Raw genomic sequence first — 18,966 nt, forward strand, 5'->3', positions numbered from 1 at the left:
TCTGGAAGTTCCTGCAAACTGGGAAAAACATTCATTCCCCCGGATTCTCTACAGCCTGTGGCACCTCACGGCTGACTCTGAAGTGCTAGCACTCTGACCCTGCCCATCCAGCAGCCTTCAGTGTTCCTGCAGACGCTCCTTCCGCCTCAAGTCCCACTGGATAGCCATGCTGATTTGGGCAGGATATGGTGCCAGGTGACCTGAGCTCAGCGCCCAACTCTGCTGCTCACACTGCAAGATCCTAGGCAAATCATGTCACCCTTAATGCCTTAGTCTCTTTCTCTGCCAAATGAGGATGACAACAGCCTCACAGGGTTGTTGGAGGGCTCTGAATAAACACTGAAGTACAGTGCAGTGTGGAGAACTGGCCCATGGGTGAATTATTCAATGTAAGGTGTGCCTATCTGGCCTCCAGGGAGCAGTGACTGTTCAGATCTGGGGAGCACACAGTGCGGCCGGGGGCATTTGCCCAGCCCCAGATCCATGCTGCTTCCTCTGCTACTATCCTTGGTCTTCTCTTACTGTCAGAGACAGTTAGCAGGGGTTCCCTTACTTTTGGTTATCTTTTATGCTGGTAAGTTTTGCTCAGGGCTGTAGACAGCCAGCCTGAGCCAATACGTTTATCCCATCCCTACAGGGGGAGTCCTTTTTAAAATTTCCTAGTTCAGAGTCTCATAAATCCCTAAGAGAACTGTGAGCTAGCTGATCTCTGCCCACTTGTTCTGCCCTAGTGGAGGTGGTAGGCTGGAACGATACTGCATCTCCAGCTGATAACTGAGCCCCTGGGTTGCACGGTGGAAAGCCCAGCCCCGGGGTGCTCTGAGAGCCCCTTCATTCCTGTCCTAGAGCTGACAGTTAGCAGGGAAGACAGACACTGAATACATAATTAAGGTGGGCCAAGTAGAGGATACTATGAAGACCTGTGACGGGTTGAAGATCGACTCCTCAAGCCCTAAAGGCTGAAGAGGAGCTGGCTGGGTGGAGGTTTTGCCCTAAGATGATCCTTCTCATCTCTCCCTTGCCTAGTGGGAGATCTATGATGCCTACATGGAAGAGCTTGAGAAGCAGGAAAAGACTAAGGAGAAGGAGAAGACAAAGACTCCAGTGGCTAAAAAAACGGGGAAGATGGCGATGAGGAAGATGACAGCTATGGAGTCCCAGGTTTGGTGAGGGCTCCCATGGCTCAGTCACAGAGAATGACTGAGTGGTACCTTGGCTCCTGGGTAGACAGAAGCCTGGCTGTCTGTGAGGACTTCACAGACACTTAAGGCAGGATGCTAATGATACTTATGAACAGTTCTTTCCTTGTGGGAAGGTGTGAGGAGAGCTATAACTGCCTCTGGCATTCCACAGATCACCCCAATTTTATATAGGTCTGGAGGCTAGAAGGAATTCAGGATTGTTAGGCTAGGGGGCAACAGAAGACATGAATGTTATTAAAAGCCTGATGTGCACCCTGGAAGAGCTTGGGAGTCTTCCCACGGCAGAGTGGCATGTGAGGATAAGGCACCACGTCTCTGGCCAAAAGTTCATGGGGTTTGGGAGGGTGATTTTCTCTTGGACCTTCAGTCTTTGGGTTTACTTGCACTCAATTCTTCATGTCTAGGAGCCAAGTCAGAGCTGATCACAGCTGATCATAGAGTCCAAGCCAATGGGTATTGAAACCCTGCGTTGGATTTGCCATGAAGAGCTATGCAAGAGTCATAATAGAGGTCATGGTTGGGAGCTCACTGTGGGTGTAGCCAGCATAGGTTTGGAGATCGTCATGGAAGTTAACAGTGATAGGTCACTGCAGGGAGGGTCACCACAGGGAGATGCTGAGGGGCCACATTTATCCCTTCAATAGAGAGAGAGCTGGGTCAGGAGCCAGAGTCCCATTACGGAGATCAGGATGAGTTTGACGTGCAATGGGGAGGGAAGGACTATGTCCACAAGAAGCCAGGGTCAAGTTCAGCACCTCGGAGAGCTCCCAGACAGCTCTCAGGGAAATGGTTCTGCTCCACTCCAGAACAGAAGCCAGATTGTACTCTTCCTTTGTCTGAAGTCTGTCCACTTCCACTCAATTCCATGCCCATGAAAAGTCACATTTTAGGGGAGGTTTGAGGGTTCCCGGCCCTGGCTTAATAGGAACTGCCCAATTCAGTTTCATTTAATCACAGAGCACGCACTTGGTGATCATGACCATGCTGAGTACTGGAACCCTGAGGTGAAAGATAAGTCCCTGCCCTGAAGGTTGCCCTGTTCAGACCCTTAACTTTCCCTGCACCGTTCCCTAGAGGTTAGGGGCTTCAGAGGGGCTGTTGGACTGGGTCCAGTTTCGCTTGAAGGTCCATCAGGGGTTTGGCTATGGGCTCTGGCTCTTAACTGCAGTCACCAGGACCCACAGACCAGAAGAGAGATCCCTGTGACCGAGACTGAAAACTGTCCTTGGGTCTCAGCCCTACCAGAGTTGGTGTCTAGGGAGGCAGGACCACACTGGGTTCTTCCAGCTTGGCTAACATGAAAGGCTGTGATGCAGGCAGATTCCAGCCCTCTGAACCAAGAAATACAGTGGAACAGGACACTGGAGGCATAACATAGACAGTTAATACTTTAGTATTCTATTCAACCTCCCCCCAAGGGAACTGATCTCTAACTGGGAATCCCAAGTACTGGGCAAGGCTATCTGTAGAGCAGATTGGGGGTGGCAGTTGCCTTCCCCTTTGCTGAGGCCCAGCACATGAACAGAGTGATACCCCTTTCTCAGAGACCCAGATCTGATTAGGTTGGTATAAAATTCAAGTGTGTGGGAGGAGAGAAAGCAGAATAACTTCATGATACTCTGTCAGAAGGTCTGCAGTGGTAGATCTCAGGTTTCTGTCTCACTAATGATTTGGGTAAATGTACAGAAATGAATGTAAGTTTGTCTTATTTGAGAGATTAAGACAGCAAAGGGGGAAAGGGCTCAGAGGCCACAAGTTCAGTCAGAACCAACAAAGAGCTGTGTCTGCTCAAGTAGCATAGTTTCCGGAACAATACTCTCTCCTCAGAGCGCATGTGCATCCCTGAGTCTCCAGGGACCAGGACCAGGAAAGGGTGGTCAGGCTGGGTAGGAACTGGCTCTCTGTGTGGGGCTGAGAACACAGGCCCTAGAGTCCACAGATTTGAGTGTACATCCTGGCTTTGCTGTGGAGCTGGATTTTTCTAAAACCTGTTCCCTCATCTGTAGACAGCCTAATGATACCTGATTTGCAAGACTGTCGTGAGAACCCAAGATAATATATGCACAGCCCCTAAAATAGTACTTGCTTGATACTGGTTGACAGGTGGTGGCTGTTAATATGCCATGCATGGCTGATGGAACTGGGAGGGTTCGCCTGAAGGAGTGCTGACTCGAGGAATGAGGCGCTGTTCCTCCTACATCAGAGGACCTAGCATCTGGCACACAAGTCTCTATGGCTGGAGGACAGAGTTAGGACCATGGGTATAAGACCCAGGGAAGTAGGTTTCAGCTAACCGTACAAGATACTGCCTGACTTGGGGGGAGGTGTTTGCCAGGAAGCTGCTGAGGGGGAAGGATTCCTGCTTTGGGTCAGGGAATAGGGGGTAGTGGCTGGGACCAGGTGAACTCTGAGAGTCGTGATTATAAGACTCCAGTGAATGTCCTTGGTCAGTTTTCTGAAATAAGCTTGGAGTCGGTTTGAAAACTGATGAGAGGGTCTCGAAGGCAGTCCCCCATGTGTGACTTTGTAAGTAATCCCCCACCACACTGGGCCGCATGTTTCCTCTGACACCACCATCACCATCACCACCGGGCACTGGGCTACTAACACCACGGTGCTTATTACATTTAATCCTACAACGACCCCATGACGCAAGTGGCATTATCCATCCCCACTGTATCAGAGTACTCTAAAACACAGAGATGTAACTTACCTAAAGTTGCCACTCGGCTCCTAATCTGTGGGATGGGATGGGGATGCAGGTCCGTGTGGTCCCAGAACCCGTTCTCTTAACCACTGCCTGACACTGTCAGTCCTGGGAAATCTCATCTTTGAGAGCCATGGGCCTGGCCCTCTGGAGCCCCTCTGGAGGGCTGTCCACTCCACTGGTTCATTCCTGCCACCTGCCCTAAACTCTTTAGGCCCGTCTTGCCAGCCCCAAACTCTTTGCTCCTCTTTTAACCTGTTAAATGGTTTACGTTATGGAATTTCACATAATGATGATCCTGTTTTTTTGTTCAGAATGAGTCATTTTCCCCTGACATGAAACTTCATGCTTTCTCCTTGGCCTGGGCCGTAGACAGGGCCCTGGGTTAGGAGTCAGTTCTGCCTTGTACTCCCTGTGTAAAAGCGGGTCTCTTTCCTCTCCCTGGGCCTCGGTGTCCTCCTCAGCTCTTGACTAAATAAGTTGGACCAGAAGATCTCTGAGAACTTTAACGGGAGCCCTTGTTGCTCAGGCTGGTGAAACTTCTGTCCCCACCAAAGAAGTCTCCTACCTACCCTGTCTGCTGTCCCCTCCAATACCCCTCCTGGGCTCTCTTCAATGCCCTGTCTTGTGCTCAGAGATACGCCTTCCCCAGGATAAGCTCAGGATGAAAGAGCAGGAGGCAGGCTCTGCTCAGGGGCCAAGTATGGCAGTGCAGACTCCTTGTGCCACCTGTGAGCTGGGCATTCCCAGAAGAGGATGTTGGGGAGAACTGGGCCTTGAGGCACAAAGAGATACCTTTACAGAGCTATCTGGGGTGGGTGGTGTCAAAGAGGCATCGCTGAACCAGTTGTAAGTCAGGGCTGTGGCTCAGGGCACGACCTTCCAGATGCTGGCTTAGGACCTGTGGCTCTTGTATCTCCACAGAGTGATGACATCATCAAAGTGACCCAAGCTGCTAGAATCATGGAGCGGATGGTCAACCAGAACACATATGATGATGTTGCTCAAGGTGAGACTTAAAGTGCTGGCGACTACTATTATTACCTGTATTAAAAATCCCTCATACAGGGGCTTCCCTGGTGGCGCAGTGGTTGAGAGTCCGCCTGCCGATGCAGGGGACACGGGTTCGTGCCCCGGTCCGGGAGGATCCCACATGGCGCGGAGCGGCTGGGCCCGTGAGCCATGGCCGCTGAGCCTGCGCGTCCGGAGCCTGTGCTCCACAACGGGAGAGGCCACAACAGTGAGAGGCCCGCGTACCGCAAAAAAAAAAAAAAAAAAAAAAAAAAAAAAAAAAAATCCCTCATACAAAATGAGTATTTGAGTGTCCCATGCTAGGTCCTACAGGTGCAAGGGGAGAAAAAATAATCCCTTCTCTGGATGTCACTAGGGAGGTAAGGCTTAACACAGGTCAAACAGGAACAATGGCGTAAGAAAAAAATGGGTGTGGTGATGAGATCTGACAATGGTGCAGCAAAAAATCTGCACATTAGTGATTTAATAGCATCTTTCTAACAATCCTGGGAGGCGGCAGAGCAGAGATTTTTATCCCTTCTTCATACACGACAAAGCTAAGGCCAAGGCCACCTGACTAGTGAAAGGCAGAGAGGACCCAAACCTAGGTCTTAAGCCACCTAATTCTGTGCTCTGTTCTCTACTCTGTCCAGCTTAGGGACCATATAAGTGATAGAACGCAGACAGAAACTGCTCTGGGGATCGTCAAGAATGGAGGAGGGGAAGTGAGGAGTGGCAGCGGTCAAGGAAGGCTTCAGGGAGGGCTGAGCTGGATGCCAAGGGATAAGCAGAGTTTGAGTGGGAGATTAGCAGAGGGCAGGTGTGCTGGGCAGGAGACAGCACGAGCAGTGACTCAGTGGTGAAAATGAATTGGAAAGGACTCTGGGAACAAGGGGCAGCAGGCTCAGTGACCCCGACAGGGGCTCTGTTGGAAAGTGGTGAGAGTTCAGGCTGGAGAAGTGGTCGGGGCCACTTAAGAAAGGGCCTCGAATGACGCGCAGGGAATCTGAGCTTTCTCTGCAGAGAGTTCAAAGATACTGTTCAGGCAGGGACACAGCCCGAGGAGAGCAGGGCTGGAGGAGGGTACCACTGGGCAGAATACAGCAGCAGAGGCGAGGGTGAGGTTCCGGTGTGGGTAGAGTGGGCCTCACTGCACCTTACCCAGAATGCATCATCAGGGTTGGAGCAAAAGGTGCAGTTACAACAGTGAACAGCAAGCACCAGCCTTCCCTGGGAATGGCCTATGTACCAGGCGTTGTACTGTGCAGTTTACATGTATTATTCTATTTCATCCTGACAGCCACACTGTCAGGTGAAAAACACTATTATCTCCATTTTATAGATGAGACGTTCAGGCTGAAATGTCACCACTTGTTCGAAAACACAGCTAGTGTGAGGTGTGAGCGGCACAATCAGGACTCGAACACAGGCCCCCTGGACCCATAGCCTAAGCACTTTAGCACGAGGCCACAGAGCCACTGAGCTGGAAGAGACATTTCAAATAAACACTCAATAGGTCTATGTGAGTGATTAATTAGTGACGAGGTGAAGAAAGAGATTGATTCAGAAACGCTTAAATCCTGGGGGCCTGGGAAATTCTGGTGTCTTTGACAGAGCCAGGGAAACGGAATCCTTCCCATGGCATGAACAGCACATTCCCAAGTGGCTTGTATTTCCCTAAGAGGTTGTGCATTTATCTGGAGCAGCTGCCTCCCCAGAGCTGGCAGCTCCCCACTGCTGGCTGGTCTCCTCTGCTGACAGCCCAGGGCTCTTCTTGGTGACTTGATGCTCATTGCTCACCCATGGGACAGAGAAACCACGGCTGCCAAGACCAGCAGCCTAAACAAGCCCCCTTGTTATCATTCAGGCTGGAAAACGACCTTGAGTGCTTTTCAAAGCTGTCAAAGTACACGGCAGCTGTGAATGAATTTGTCACTCACACAGCTTGGCTTCCTGAAACCCAGACTCTGCAATCAGCCCACCAAAGAGCTGCAAACATGATTAATATCCATGGAGAAATTGGCCTTGGTGAACCTTTTTCATCTATGAGAACACAGTCACAGAAAAATGCATTGAACCTTGATTTTTTAAAATTGCATACACTTTTCCCTTTGGGAAGAAGTGAAAACAGAGAAGTGTTACCAATTAATCTCCTCTCTGAAACGAACTCTTTTCAAAGATAGTCTGAGCTCAGGGATCTCTGATGTGATCAAGGCTTATGCCTCTGACCACTCTAATCTTTTTTTTTGTCTGAGCCATTTTTGAGGGCTGAATGTAGTTCTGAAACCTCGAAGTGTGGGGCGTTGTGAGAGAGGCTGGGGCCGTGCCTGGGCATGTCCTTGACCTCGTTGGATAAGAGGATCATTTTCTAATGGGTTGGAAAGAAGACCGAGAACCATTTCCCTTCTGTTGATCTATTTTGTTGCCTTTTTTGAACAGTCATCAGGTGTCTGCTCTGTGGCTGGCCCCTGTGCTAGGGACTGCGGGTCCAGAGATGAAAATAACGTACTTCCTGCTCCCCAGGAGCCGTCTGCCGGAGGGGGGAGACAGGCAAAAGGATAAAGAGAGGCAACGCTGTATGACACACGTTTCAGCAGACGAGAGGCAGGGCTGGGACGGAGGAGGAGGTGAACTCTGCTCAGCAAGAAAGTGAAGGCCTCACAGAGCAGGGGGAGTTTGATCTGGATCTAGAGTGAGTGGGAGTTTTCAGGAGGAGCAGGACATTTTAGACGCTGTTTGATACAGAGGGTAGGTGAACAGTTGGCTGGAAATGACATGGAAGTAGTGGCCAGGAGCCTCGGTTTGACCAGGGATCCCCTGTGCAAGGGGAGCCATTGAGGGGTTTTCAGGGCAGTAGGGGAGGTGGTTTATTCTGCAGAATGTGGACTGGAGGAGCGTCCGGAGGTAGAGAGACCAGCTAGGAGGGTGGTGTAAGAGTCTGGGTGATGGCTTTTGGGGCCTGAACCTAGGAAGTGGCTATGGGTCTGGAGAGAAGTGAATGGACTAAAAAGATAATCAGAAGGAAAACATGAGAAATGATGGGAAAAGATCAGTCAAGGTTTACCAAGATTTCTGGTTTAGACAAGTACAAGGATGGAGGGGGCTTCTACCTAAGTTAGAGGAAACAGGAGGTAGAGACAATTTAGGGCAGGAGATGAACTTGAGCTCAGAGGACCCATGAGGGGGCCAGGCAGCTTCAGTCCAGCGGGGCTTGGCCGTGGATGTGAAGATGGACAGACCCGGAATTATTATCCTCGAGGACATAGCCTCTTTAGTGTAATTTACCTCCAAAAACAACAATGACAGTAACAACAACCTTGTAGAGAGCTTACTCTGTGCCAGGTATTTTTCTAAGTACTTTACATATATTAGCAATTAATCCTCACAACAGTCCTTTGAGATAGGTACTATTACTATTCCCACTCTGAAATACAAAGAGGTTAATTGTTTGGGCCAAGGAGGTCCAGACAGAAAGTGGCAGTCCCAGGGCTGACTCAGCCTGTGTGTGTTTAAGATTTTAAGTACTACGAGGATGCTGCTGACGAATACCGGGACCAGGAGGGTACGCTGCTGCCTCTCTGGAAGTTCCAAAATGACAAAGCCAAGCGCCTGGCCGTCACCGCCCTCTGCTGGTGAGTATAGACATTGCGGAAAACCTGGAATCCCTGAGCGCCTGCTGCATGCCAAGCCCTGAGCAGGGCGCTGCTGCCGCGCTTAATCACTTTGAAGGTGACGCGTAGCATTACGGAAAAACGTGAGACTGGGATTCTTATGGGATCGTCCCAGGTCTCTAAGCTCAACAGTAGATGTCTACAGTGCAGTTAAGGCACCACTGTACAGGGGAGAGCCATGTCCATTTCCTGGGCCAAGGGGTTCTTATTTCTTTTGCAGGAGTCCAAAGTACAATGATCTGTTTGCGGTGGGACATGGCTCCTGTAAGTAATCCGGCTATTTGTTCATTTTCTCACTCAACCAGCAAACACGAAGTACCTACTCAGTGCAGAGCTCTTTGCCAGGTGTGAAAGATACAAAGATGACTAAGTCTAGTGCCCTCAGGGTGCTCACAGTCTAATGGAGAAGACCCACTGTCATACTGGTAATTAGTGCTGGATGAAGGAATATGCCAAAATGAGCCTCGAAGGAGTTATTATGGTAAAGGGAGCAGCATATGCAAAGGTCTGGAGGCATGAGCAATATGGGAGGAAATGAAGCTGTAGAGGGGGCCAGGGTTAGCCCCCAAAGGGCTTGGTAAGCCATTCCAGGAAACTTGGACCTTCTCCGGAGGGGAAAACACTGAAGGAATTTGACAAGGGCTGGGACACAACCACTGCAGGGGGGATTTGCAGGCGTGAGACTGGAGGCTGGAGACCAGTTAGGAGACTGGGGAGGCATCCCAAGGAGAGATGGCAGGATCTGAACCACCAGCGTGGAGTGGAGATGGAGAAGTGGATTTGAGAAGGATGAGAAGGTAGACTGGACCAGACCTGGGGAGGGATTTGGTGGTGAGGCCTGAAGGAGGAGAGTTTCCTGAGCAGGCGGGGTGGGGAAGGGGGGCAAGCACTTGATGTTCATCACTGGCCCCGAACCCTGGGAGACCACCGCCTTCCGGGATGCTCCCGTTCCCGCCAGTTTCCATCACCCCACAGCAGGAGGCAACACGGTGGAAACCGTGTGGCACTTTGCTTTCCCTTCGTGTTCCTTGGTCCCTGCAGAAGCCCCTGCCTCTGCACTGGCCTGGGCGTTCCCTCTTCCTAACGGGAGAGGGCCCCATACGTCGCGCTAACCGCAGCTCCCTAGGCGAACAACATGTTCTCTGGCTAGGAGGATTAGCTTCTGCGGACAGAGAGACCTCCCCATTCTCTAAGCTGCTGCTGGCTGGCAGGCGTACAAGCTCCTGGTCTCTGCCCCTCAGACCGCCTGTCCGCCCAGCCCATTCTTTGACCAGTGTCGGGGAGGGAGGGGAGGGCCAGGAGGAGTGGGTGTTTGTCATTCCTCTCAGGGAGAAGCCCTTGGAGCTGCGCCCAGTCTCGTGGTCTGGGCCGCCTTTGAGGATGCCCTAAATGCCCACTTTGTGTCCCCACTCCTGAGGATGGGCTACTGCCAAGAGGGAAGTGCCCACCCCCTCTGGCAGGGAACTAGCACATTCCTCCCCCTCTGCTGCAGCTACTGGGCCGGGAACAGGGCAGGGGACTGAGCACGCCCGCCCAGGAGTGGGTGTGGACCCGTCTCTGAGGCTGATCAGCCCAGGCTCTCTGCCCAGGACTGAGGTAGGGATGTGGGCTGCTCCCCAGCAGGTGGGAGGAGAAACTGCTTCAGCTCTAGCCCTATCCTCCTCTCGCCGAGGGCCAGGAGGGGCGTCAGCTGGTTGGGGTCATATAGAGGTTGTCCATGGGGGCAGCCTTAGCCAGGAGCGGTGGAGAAGAGTAACCCACCCCACAGGAATCGATGGCCCCAAGCCCAACAGGCCCAGAGGCCTCCTTTGGGCAGGCACACACCCAGGAAGGGTCTCTTTGTCCTTTGTTGGCCACATCCACGTCCCTGGATGGCACTGCTATCAGCTGCAGACCTTCTGGCTGGAGGGTCACTTCCCAGTGGTGTGACCTCGGGCCAGAAGCTGCTGTCAGCCTTGGTGTTTTCACTGGTGACCTGGAGAGGCTGACACCTGCGGGCCCTTTGTCCCAGGGCCGTCATGAGACATGCGTGGAAGAAAAGCAGCAAATGTGCCCCATGAGCTATAGGAACCACTCTCACATAAAGGACAACCATTGCTGACTTGTCTGGCGTTCTGTCTCCTAGCTTTCCTGCAGGACCCTCCGGGGCCCTGAGCAGAGAGCGGGGGCTATAGGGACAGAGGGGTATCAGACAAGGCCCCTACCTCTTCTCTTAGAGAGCTGGGCCCGGCGGCGGCGGCGGTGGTATTTGCTGTCACTGGTATGGGAGCTGTTGACCAGTTTTCCAATGGGCATCTATTCTCCAGAGCCTTGTACATGTCAGCATCAATCTGCAGAGGCCTGAGCAGAGCCAGGCTGGGCTGGAATGCAGAGGGGCCCCTGCATTCACTCCTGAGGTCACCCCTGGGAGTCCCATGCTCTCAAGTGCCCAGGTGCCTCCCTGGAAGAAAGAGGGGCAAAGCTGAGGCACTGTCTTTGGAAATTCCCAGCAGCCAACCTCCCAGTATCAGACTCGGCCTCCTGTGGCCAGACTCTAAAGTAAGAATTTGGGTTTGTTGTTGGGTTTGACCCTGATGAGCTCAGCCCAGGGCTCCTTTTGCCTGGAATTCCCAGATGTGGATTCTCTGACCCAGCCAAATAAGACTTGGGCAGGGGTAGGCATGCACCCTAGGAAGGACTGGGGCCAAGGGTGGTCATCTGGAGCCAGGCCAGGAGCAAGCTGGTGAGGAAAAGAGCCCGGGCAACTACCTGCAACCGCACAGAAGCGATCACACCCGCCTCCCCTCGTGGCTGCTGGGTACCAGATGGTGGACATGTCAGGCTGCATATAGGGCAGAGACTGGGGTGCCCTCTAGGGCCAGGCTCCATGTCTCAGCAGAGTGAAGAAAGGCTGTCAGCAGGTGAAAGCAGATAGAGGAACACTGGAAGGCAAAGGAGGTAGTCTAGGAAGAGCTGGCCCACGGGGCAAAGCTGGGATGCAATTATATCAGTGCACCTGCTGCACTGAAGGGGCGCTTTCCAGCCCATTAGGCAGTTCACAGCAGGGAAATGGGGACTCCTCGTGATCCACTGGGCAGGGATGGTGGAACACATCCTAGACACTGTGTGGTCCTGACTGGCTATCACACAGGAGACAGGGAGGAAGCCTCCCAGCAGGACACATGTTAGAAAGGCAGAAGAGCCAGCTGTCCCTCAGCCCAGCCTCTGAGGGACAGCGCCCTCAAAAGGGGCCAGAGTCAGGCCTTGAGTCCCAGCGCTAAACCCATTCCCACTCTGCCCCACCACCTCCTGGCCGGTCCGTCAGCCTGCCCAGGCCAGGGATGCACTTGTAGGGATTTAAATCTTTCCTGATCATTTATTTGTCAGCTTCACTAATTAAGCAGTGTTAATTTCATTTACTGAAAATGGAAATTCATCCACCTCATTTCTCCCTGTTCATCCTCCACACACAAAATCCATCACTCCTCAGCTGCAGGCTGTGTAAAATTTACAGGACTAATTATGTTGTCAGGTCTCTTTGTAAATACAGTCCATAAAGGCCACTGTGCTCACTGGGTTGTAGTGCAAGGGCATTCCCATTGTTAGTTTAATTACTGGTTAGTTATTTAGGTTCTCAAATGTTTGTCTCATTTTCCCTAAATCAAATTAAATGTCCCGCTTGACGTATTCTGTCTCCAAGGCTGTGCTCTTATTTCCCACACTGTTTAAATATGACTTCTAATCAGGTGAGAGCTCTTGGAAAAGCCCAGCTACCTGGAAGGCTGGATCCGGCCTGGCACCATGGTCTGTGGGCCACACTGGAGGTCTGGAACACTCTAGCACTGATGTACTTTCTTGGGGGCAGCCTTGGGCCAGTCCCCTGCCTTTGGAGACTGAAAATCCTAATCCAAGGGGCATATCTGTTCCTGGAGTCCAAGGTGGCAGGGCTAGGGTGTGGGAAACTGAGGGAGGGTTTCATTCTTTTCATCAGAAGAGCTGGGGATCATTGCCTCTATCCCCCCGACTTCTAGAGGGATTGCTTCCAAACCACCGCAGAAAAAGGTACCATCACAGGCCTGCAAGCCTGGTAACCGCCCAGCTGTGAGACCAAAGAATGAGCCCAGAGAAAGTGACAGAGACACCCGCAACTTATTGGATAGGGAATCTTACAAGTCAGAAGCAAAACGTCCTGGAGCAACACCCACACCGTGTATGGCAGACTGCACACAGGACATGGCCACAATCCTCACTGCTGGGGGAGAAGGAGGCTACCATTTATAGGGGGAATTGGCATCAGGTTGGCTCATCAGTCGCCAGGGAAACCAGCAGCTGGGGCAGGGGGCAAGCACGTAGGTAGTTACTGATTAAGTCCTATGATTAAGAGAATTAGATGGTCATGTGAGTAAGGTGTAGGTGAAGCAGGGACTGGTTGATCAGGGGATGCGCAGAGAGCAAGAGAACAGCCATCCTGAGTGGCCTCTCCCTCTGATTCCTAACAGTAGAGTTTGGGTCAACCTTCCCTGAAAGCCTACTGTATTAGTTTCCTACTGCTGAAGTAACAAATTACTATGAACATGATGGCTTAAAACAACACAAATTTATTATCTTACAGTTCTGGAGGTCAGACATCTAAACTGCGTTTTGCTGAGCAAAAATCAGGTGTCAGCAGGACCATCCACTTCCCTGCCTTTCCCAGTTTGGAGGCTGCCCATATTTCATGGCTTGTGGCCTCCTTCCAGCTAGCAATTGCATCATTGCGATATCTGCTTCTGTTGTCACACCTCCTTCTCTGACTCTCCTGCCTCTTTCCTTCCCTTATAAGGACTCCTGTGATTACACTGGGTCCACCCGGATAATCCAGGATAATCTCCCCATCTCAAGGTCTTTAATTTAATCACATCTACAAAATCCCTTTTTCTGTGCAAAGTAACGTATTTATGGGCTCCGGAGATTAGGACATGGACATTTGGGGGGCATCATTATGCCTACCACAGCCCCCTCGGAGCGCCTTTTTCATGCCTTAAAAAGGGAGTCATTAAACAGCTGCTGCCTTAGAGTCAGTTCTGGGCTGGATTCGTTTGGGAGCCACAGGAAGAGAGGAGGAGGCCTGCTGACCGACACTGTCTTGGTATCGCTGTCTCTGCAGCTTGGCCTCTACTTCCCTCTGACCACTGACCTGGCTTTAGCCAGATGCCCCAACATGCCCTCTGTCTGCCTTGCCATCCCCAAATCCTGAGCCGAAGCCCAGGCTTCTCCTGACAGCCAGAACTCTCCAGAGTGATCTAGAGCTCTTCCTTGTAGGGCAGGGGTAGAGCTGTGATTGCCAGTCCAAGAAGGCATCCATCCATGCTACTCACTGGGCACTACTCTGCTAGGGCCCTGGCAGAGGGAGCTGAGGGCAGTGAGAGCTTTGGTCTATGGTGGAATTAAGCCACCCGTCCCCTGAGACCATGGCTTTCTGAGAAGCACCAGATCAGGCTCTATTAGGGAGTTGATTCTCCTCCCCCAAATCTCGTGGATCATTGAAGGTCAGAGTCAGGGAGGCCTTAGAGATTATCCAGCAGAGCAGGGTTAGCAGGAGGCAACTCTCTCACTGGAGAGAGTAAGCCTGCTGGGCCACGCCAGGGCATGCTCCCTCACTCCATCCTTTGGTGGCAGGCTAAGGAAAAGACCTGCTCACAGCCACCTGTAATAATGCGGTACAGGTAGAGGAGTTCCTGGGGGTAGGGTGGGCACTCACAGAGGAGAGGCTGAACTTCCTGGTTCAGAAGGCTTCCTGGAGAAGGGCAAAAGTGCAAAGTGGCTTCCTGGAGAAGGGCAAAAGTGCAAAGTGGAGCTAAGGCCAGGCCAGCGGCCCTCTCCGCCTGTCTTGGAGTCACACACCACGTGGTTTCTCCTCCCCACCTCCCCTCCGTCCTCCCTCTGTCTTTCTCTCCCTTTCCCTTCCTCTATTCCTCTTTCCCTTTCACCCAGCCACACATACTCTCTGAAATCCTATGGCCTAGAATAACCTGGAATTCCTTCACTGGCCCCAGACTTCAGGGCTCCTGCCTCTTTATGTAATGGAGTGTGGAGTCGGGGGCTCCCATCTGTGTCACTGGGCCCTCCGGTCCTGCTGTGGGGAGTCAGGTAGCCTGTGGGATTCAGGACAAAGTACCCCAGGGCCCAGAGCCCAAGGCTCTGTGAGCCTTGAGCCTGATAGGATTCTATCTCTCACTGGGAACTGAGGCGCTGTAGGTGACCTTGATGCCAATGTCTTACTGGGACTGCTGGTGACCTGGCTGGCGGCGTCGTACTGGGAATGATGGCAGGCTGGGCGATGATGTCACTAGGACTGCTGGTAGCCTGAGCAACGATATCACGTGGAGACCATTGGTGGTCTGAGTAGTGATGTCATTTGAGGACTTCTAGAAGACAGGATGATGCTATCATGCTGGCACCGTTGCAGGTTAGGGCAGTGATGTCACGTTGGGCACACTTAGAGAGTGGAACAGTGAGGTCTCATGGGGGCTGGAGATGGGCATGAGAAGATCATAGGCTAAGACAGAGTGGAGAGGAAGCCCCAGCTGAATGAGAATTTTTCTCTGCTTTCCTGGTGAGGTTTGGCAGACAAAGCCTTGAACTGGAATTCAGGAAACACATGGTCTAGCCATGATTAGAAGCTGTGATTTTTTTTTTTTTTTTTTTTTTTGGCTGCATTGGGTCTTCGTTGCGGTGCGTGGGCTTCTCATTGCGGTGGCCTCTCTTGTTGCAGAGCACAGCCTCTAGGTGCATGGGCTTCAGTAGCTGCAGCATGTGGGCTCAGTAGTTCAGTAGTTGTGGCGCACGGGCTCAGTTGCTCCCCGGCATGTGGGATCTTCCCGGACCAGGGATCGAACCTGTGTCCCCTGCATTGGCAGGCAGATTCTTAACCACTGCGCCACCAGGGAAGTCCCGAGAAGCTGTGATCTTTATGTCGGGAGGGCTTGTTTGGTTGCAAATAGCAGAGACCCCCTAGGGCCAGGTTAAGAACGGGAGGCTTACTGTCAGGATGCATGTGGCCTGGGAACGCAGGCAGGACCTCAGGCCTTAGTGTGGCTGGTTGCTCTCTGTGTCCCTGCCTCGTGAAATCCACGCTTCTCTCTGCCAGAAGTTTTCTCTCGTCATGCCTGACTGCCCTGGCCCTTACTCATTCTCTAGTCCAAGATTCTGGAAGGATTGGCTGTGCCAGTCGCCCCACCACCCCAACAGGTCTGGTGCCCCCTTCTCCTCCTTTCTCCACCTCCATGTAAAGATCAGATTAGTGCCACTACCCTGAGCAGAGTAACTGCAGCGATAAACAGGCTATTGGGTGTGGCAAACACCAAGCAATGGGTCTAACGCACTCGGGGACACCATTCTCCCCTCTGGCCTCAGTTTACCCAACTATAAAATCCAGGGGCCATAGTTCAGTGTCTAGTCCCAGTGGTTCTGTGAGTGGGTCAGAGATGTCCTCACTGCAGAGTTACTAAGCCGACCTAGGGTTTCCAACCCTCCTTTCCTGGTTCCACTGGTCATGAAGGCTCTGTGTGTGTGCAGGGGCACACAGTGCTGGAAGCGTGTCTAGAGGAAGTCATCACTGCTGTCCCTCAAGGGGCCAGATACCGTGGCACAGTGAGAGCAAGTGTGAGGTCATGCCTGCCTTTGCCCCTTGGTGCTATAAGGAGAGCATCTGAGAACTCAGCCTGAGCATCACTCACCCAGCCACCCTGCCTTTCATTCGCCCTCTGGCCCGCCCACTCCCATTCTGTCAGTCTTGCCCGGCATCAAGGCCAGATTGGATGTCAAGGGCATCTACAGCTCACCTCTGGCCTGGCATTTAATACTTTGATTACCCAGCAAGGGCTTGCCCATTCAGCCACGGGGTCTGGCTCCCTGTCACCACACTAGGGGCTGCTGAGGGCAAGCCCACGTCCCCAGTGGGGTGTGTCTGTCCCTGCCAGGCTCAGCCCAGGGGGAGGCCCAGATCAGGTGCTCAGGATTTGGGTCATGAATTAAAGGAACGGCAAGTGACTGTCACACTGCCCGGTTCAAGCCCTTCGTGGTCTGGGTGGGAAAGACACTCCCCTCAGCCAACTGCAGATCTCTCCCTGAATTCAAGAGTCAGACCTTGGGGCCCAGCCTGGAGCCCTACGCGGTGAGGTACTGCCAGCTCCCATCCCCCACCTCAAGGCCAGTCTTTGAGATAGTGCCAGGCACAGGGTGGCCCAACCTGGCTTTCCTCACTTTCCCCAGAGCAGAAGCATTTTCCTTCCTGAACCACTGCGTGCCCTCCCCGTGGCTCAGGCTGGACCCTTGTACCTTCCACTCCAGGGGCAGCCCCCTCCTTGCACAGGAAGACTCCCGTGCAGTTGATCAGGGGAGGGGTTCCTGACAGGAGTCCCAGAGCTGGTGACAGTTAGCCACGGCAAGGGAAGGTGGGCTCCCCCACAGACAGCTGCGCTGGTGGGCAGGAAGGCTGGCCTCAGCTTCCAGCTCTGCCCACCTAAGGCCAGCCTGGCTCCTGGCTGCTCCCTGCTCCCTAACCCTGGCTCCCAGGAAGCATCCGCTGTGCTTGCAGAGTGCCCAGGGTGAGGATAGCTGGGACCTGGTCGTAGCTGGGCTCACGCCCAGAGCCCAGGGAGCCCAGCCCAGACTGTCCCTGAGCCCAGCCCAGTCACCTGCTCCCTCAAGAAAGGGGCAGTCTTAGACACAAGACAGAGAGAATGACTCAGCAAAACTCACCAAGGGCTTCCCTGGTGGCGCAGTGATTGAGAGTCCGCCTGCCGATGCAGGGGACACGGGTTCGTGCCCTGGTCCGGGAAGATCCCACATGCCGCGGAACGGCTGCGCCCGTGAGCCATGGCCGCTGAGCCTGCGCGTCCGGAGCCTGCGCGTCCGGAGCCTGTGGTCCGCAACAGGAGAGGCCACAACAGTGAGAGGCCCGCGTACCACACACACACACAAAAAAAACTCACCAAGTTGGGGCTGCTTACCTATCCTTCCCGCCCATGGGCTCCTCACCTCAGGACTGGCCACTCTGGGAGGAGGGCCCAGGCCTTCAGTGGCCAGGGGCAGAGGAGATAGCCCTGGGGGGCCGGCAGAGCTAAAAGGCTGCCTGAGCATAGGGCCCCCAAGGCAGGGGGCTGCTCTAGACTTCCACCTCTCCAGCTCTGGCTCTTCTGAGCTTGGGAAGGGTCCTGGGCTGGTGGCAGGAGAGCGGGAATGGACGGCTGGGACTGTATTCCATTCAGTGACGGCATTATCCGGATGGGCGCCACGTGCGCGGAGCATGAAGGAGTGTGGGAGGCGTTCCCTTGCCATGGGGCGGGCCAGGAGGAGGACGTCTGCTGAGCGGTCCACTGTTGATCACCGAAGGCTGCGCCCAGGCCAGAGGGATAGCACTGTGGCCTATGGAAGCCTGACTGGCTGGCCTGGGACCTTTCGAATCTGGGAGCGTGCTTAGAGCTAGGGCTCAGGCTGCAGCTGGGGACTGTGGGACCAGAGGGTCTGGGAAGATGCCCACAGGTGGCTAGTGTGGGACTCCTACAGGCAATTCCGTGTTAGTCCAGACTGAACCCCTATCCCTGGCTGGGGACGAGGGGTACATGGCCATTATCCCAGCACCTAAGGGCAGGAGATGGGCTGGGCATCTGGACCCTCTCTGAGGATACTGCTCCTTCCCAAGCCCACCCACATTCTTCACTTGACAACTCTTTGAGCCTGCAACCCCCCTCCTTTCCTGTACCCCAGGGAGACTAAGGAGAATGTCCGTCCCTCAGATATGCCCGGTCACCTTATCTGTTGGATCCTCTCGTGAACCCTGAGAAGGGGGTGGGTCAAGTCGCATGATTCTGTCTCACGGACAGAGAAGATGAAGCCCCGAGAGGTCTCCCACGCTCTCTGTCAGAGGCAGAACTGGGCAGGGCTTGTCCACCCTGTGAGGGAGGGGCCGGGGCTTCCCCAGCAGGGACTGTCCAATCACCGCCGCCCTCTTCCCTGGGCCAGATGACTTCAGGAAGCAGAGCCGGGGCATGCTGCTCTTCTATAGCATGAAGAACCCCAGCTTCCCCGAATACACCTTCAGCAGCGAGAGCGGCATCCTGTGTCTGGACGTGCACGTGGACCACCCCCACCTAGTGGTGGTGGGCCACTACGACGGCAACGTGGCCATTTACAACCTCAAGAAGCCCTACTCCCAGCCCTCCTTTCGCAGCTCAGCCAAGTCTGGCAAGCACACAGACCCTGTGTGGCAGGTCAGCCTTGGACCAAGGTGGGAGAAGTGGGTGGGACTGAGTAGCGTGTGGGCCTGGGAGCCACCGGACGAGGGGCCTTGGGGAGGAGAGGGCCACAGGCAAGGGCATGGGGATGCCAGCTACCAGCTTAGAGACCAAGGAGC

At 53.5% G+C, this 18,966-nt stretch overlaps 1 protein-coding gene across 1 annotated transcript in view; it reads left to right on the plus strand.

Moving 5' to 3' along the window:
• Positions 1-18,966, plus strand: part of DNAI1 (dynein axonemal intermediate chain 1) — a 60,029-nt gene that overhangs the window by 28,538 nt on the left and 12,525 nt on the right. The window contains exons 9-13 of the mRNA XM_060153214.1: positions 1,027-1,161; positions 4,834-4,918; positions 8,435-8,552; positions 8,812-8,855; positions 18,576-18,823. Coding sequence (XP_060009197.1) covers positions 1,027-1,161; positions 4,834-4,918; positions 8,435-8,552; positions 8,812-8,855; positions 18,576-18,823 — 630 coding nt within the window. The remainder of the gene's footprint in view (positions 1-1,026; positions 1,162-4,833; positions 4,919-8,434; positions 8,553-8,811; positions 8,856-18,575; positions 18,824-18,966) is intronic.

The sequence above is a fragment of the Lagenorhynchus albirostris genome, chromosome 7 (genome assembly GCF_949774975.1).
Source record: "Lagenorhynchus albirostris chromosome 7, mLagAlb1.1, whole genome shotgun sequence".
NCBI classification, from domain to species: domain Eukaryota; kingdom Metazoa; phylum Chordata; class Mammalia; order Artiodactyla; family Delphinidae; genus Lagenorhynchus; species Lagenorhynchus albirostris.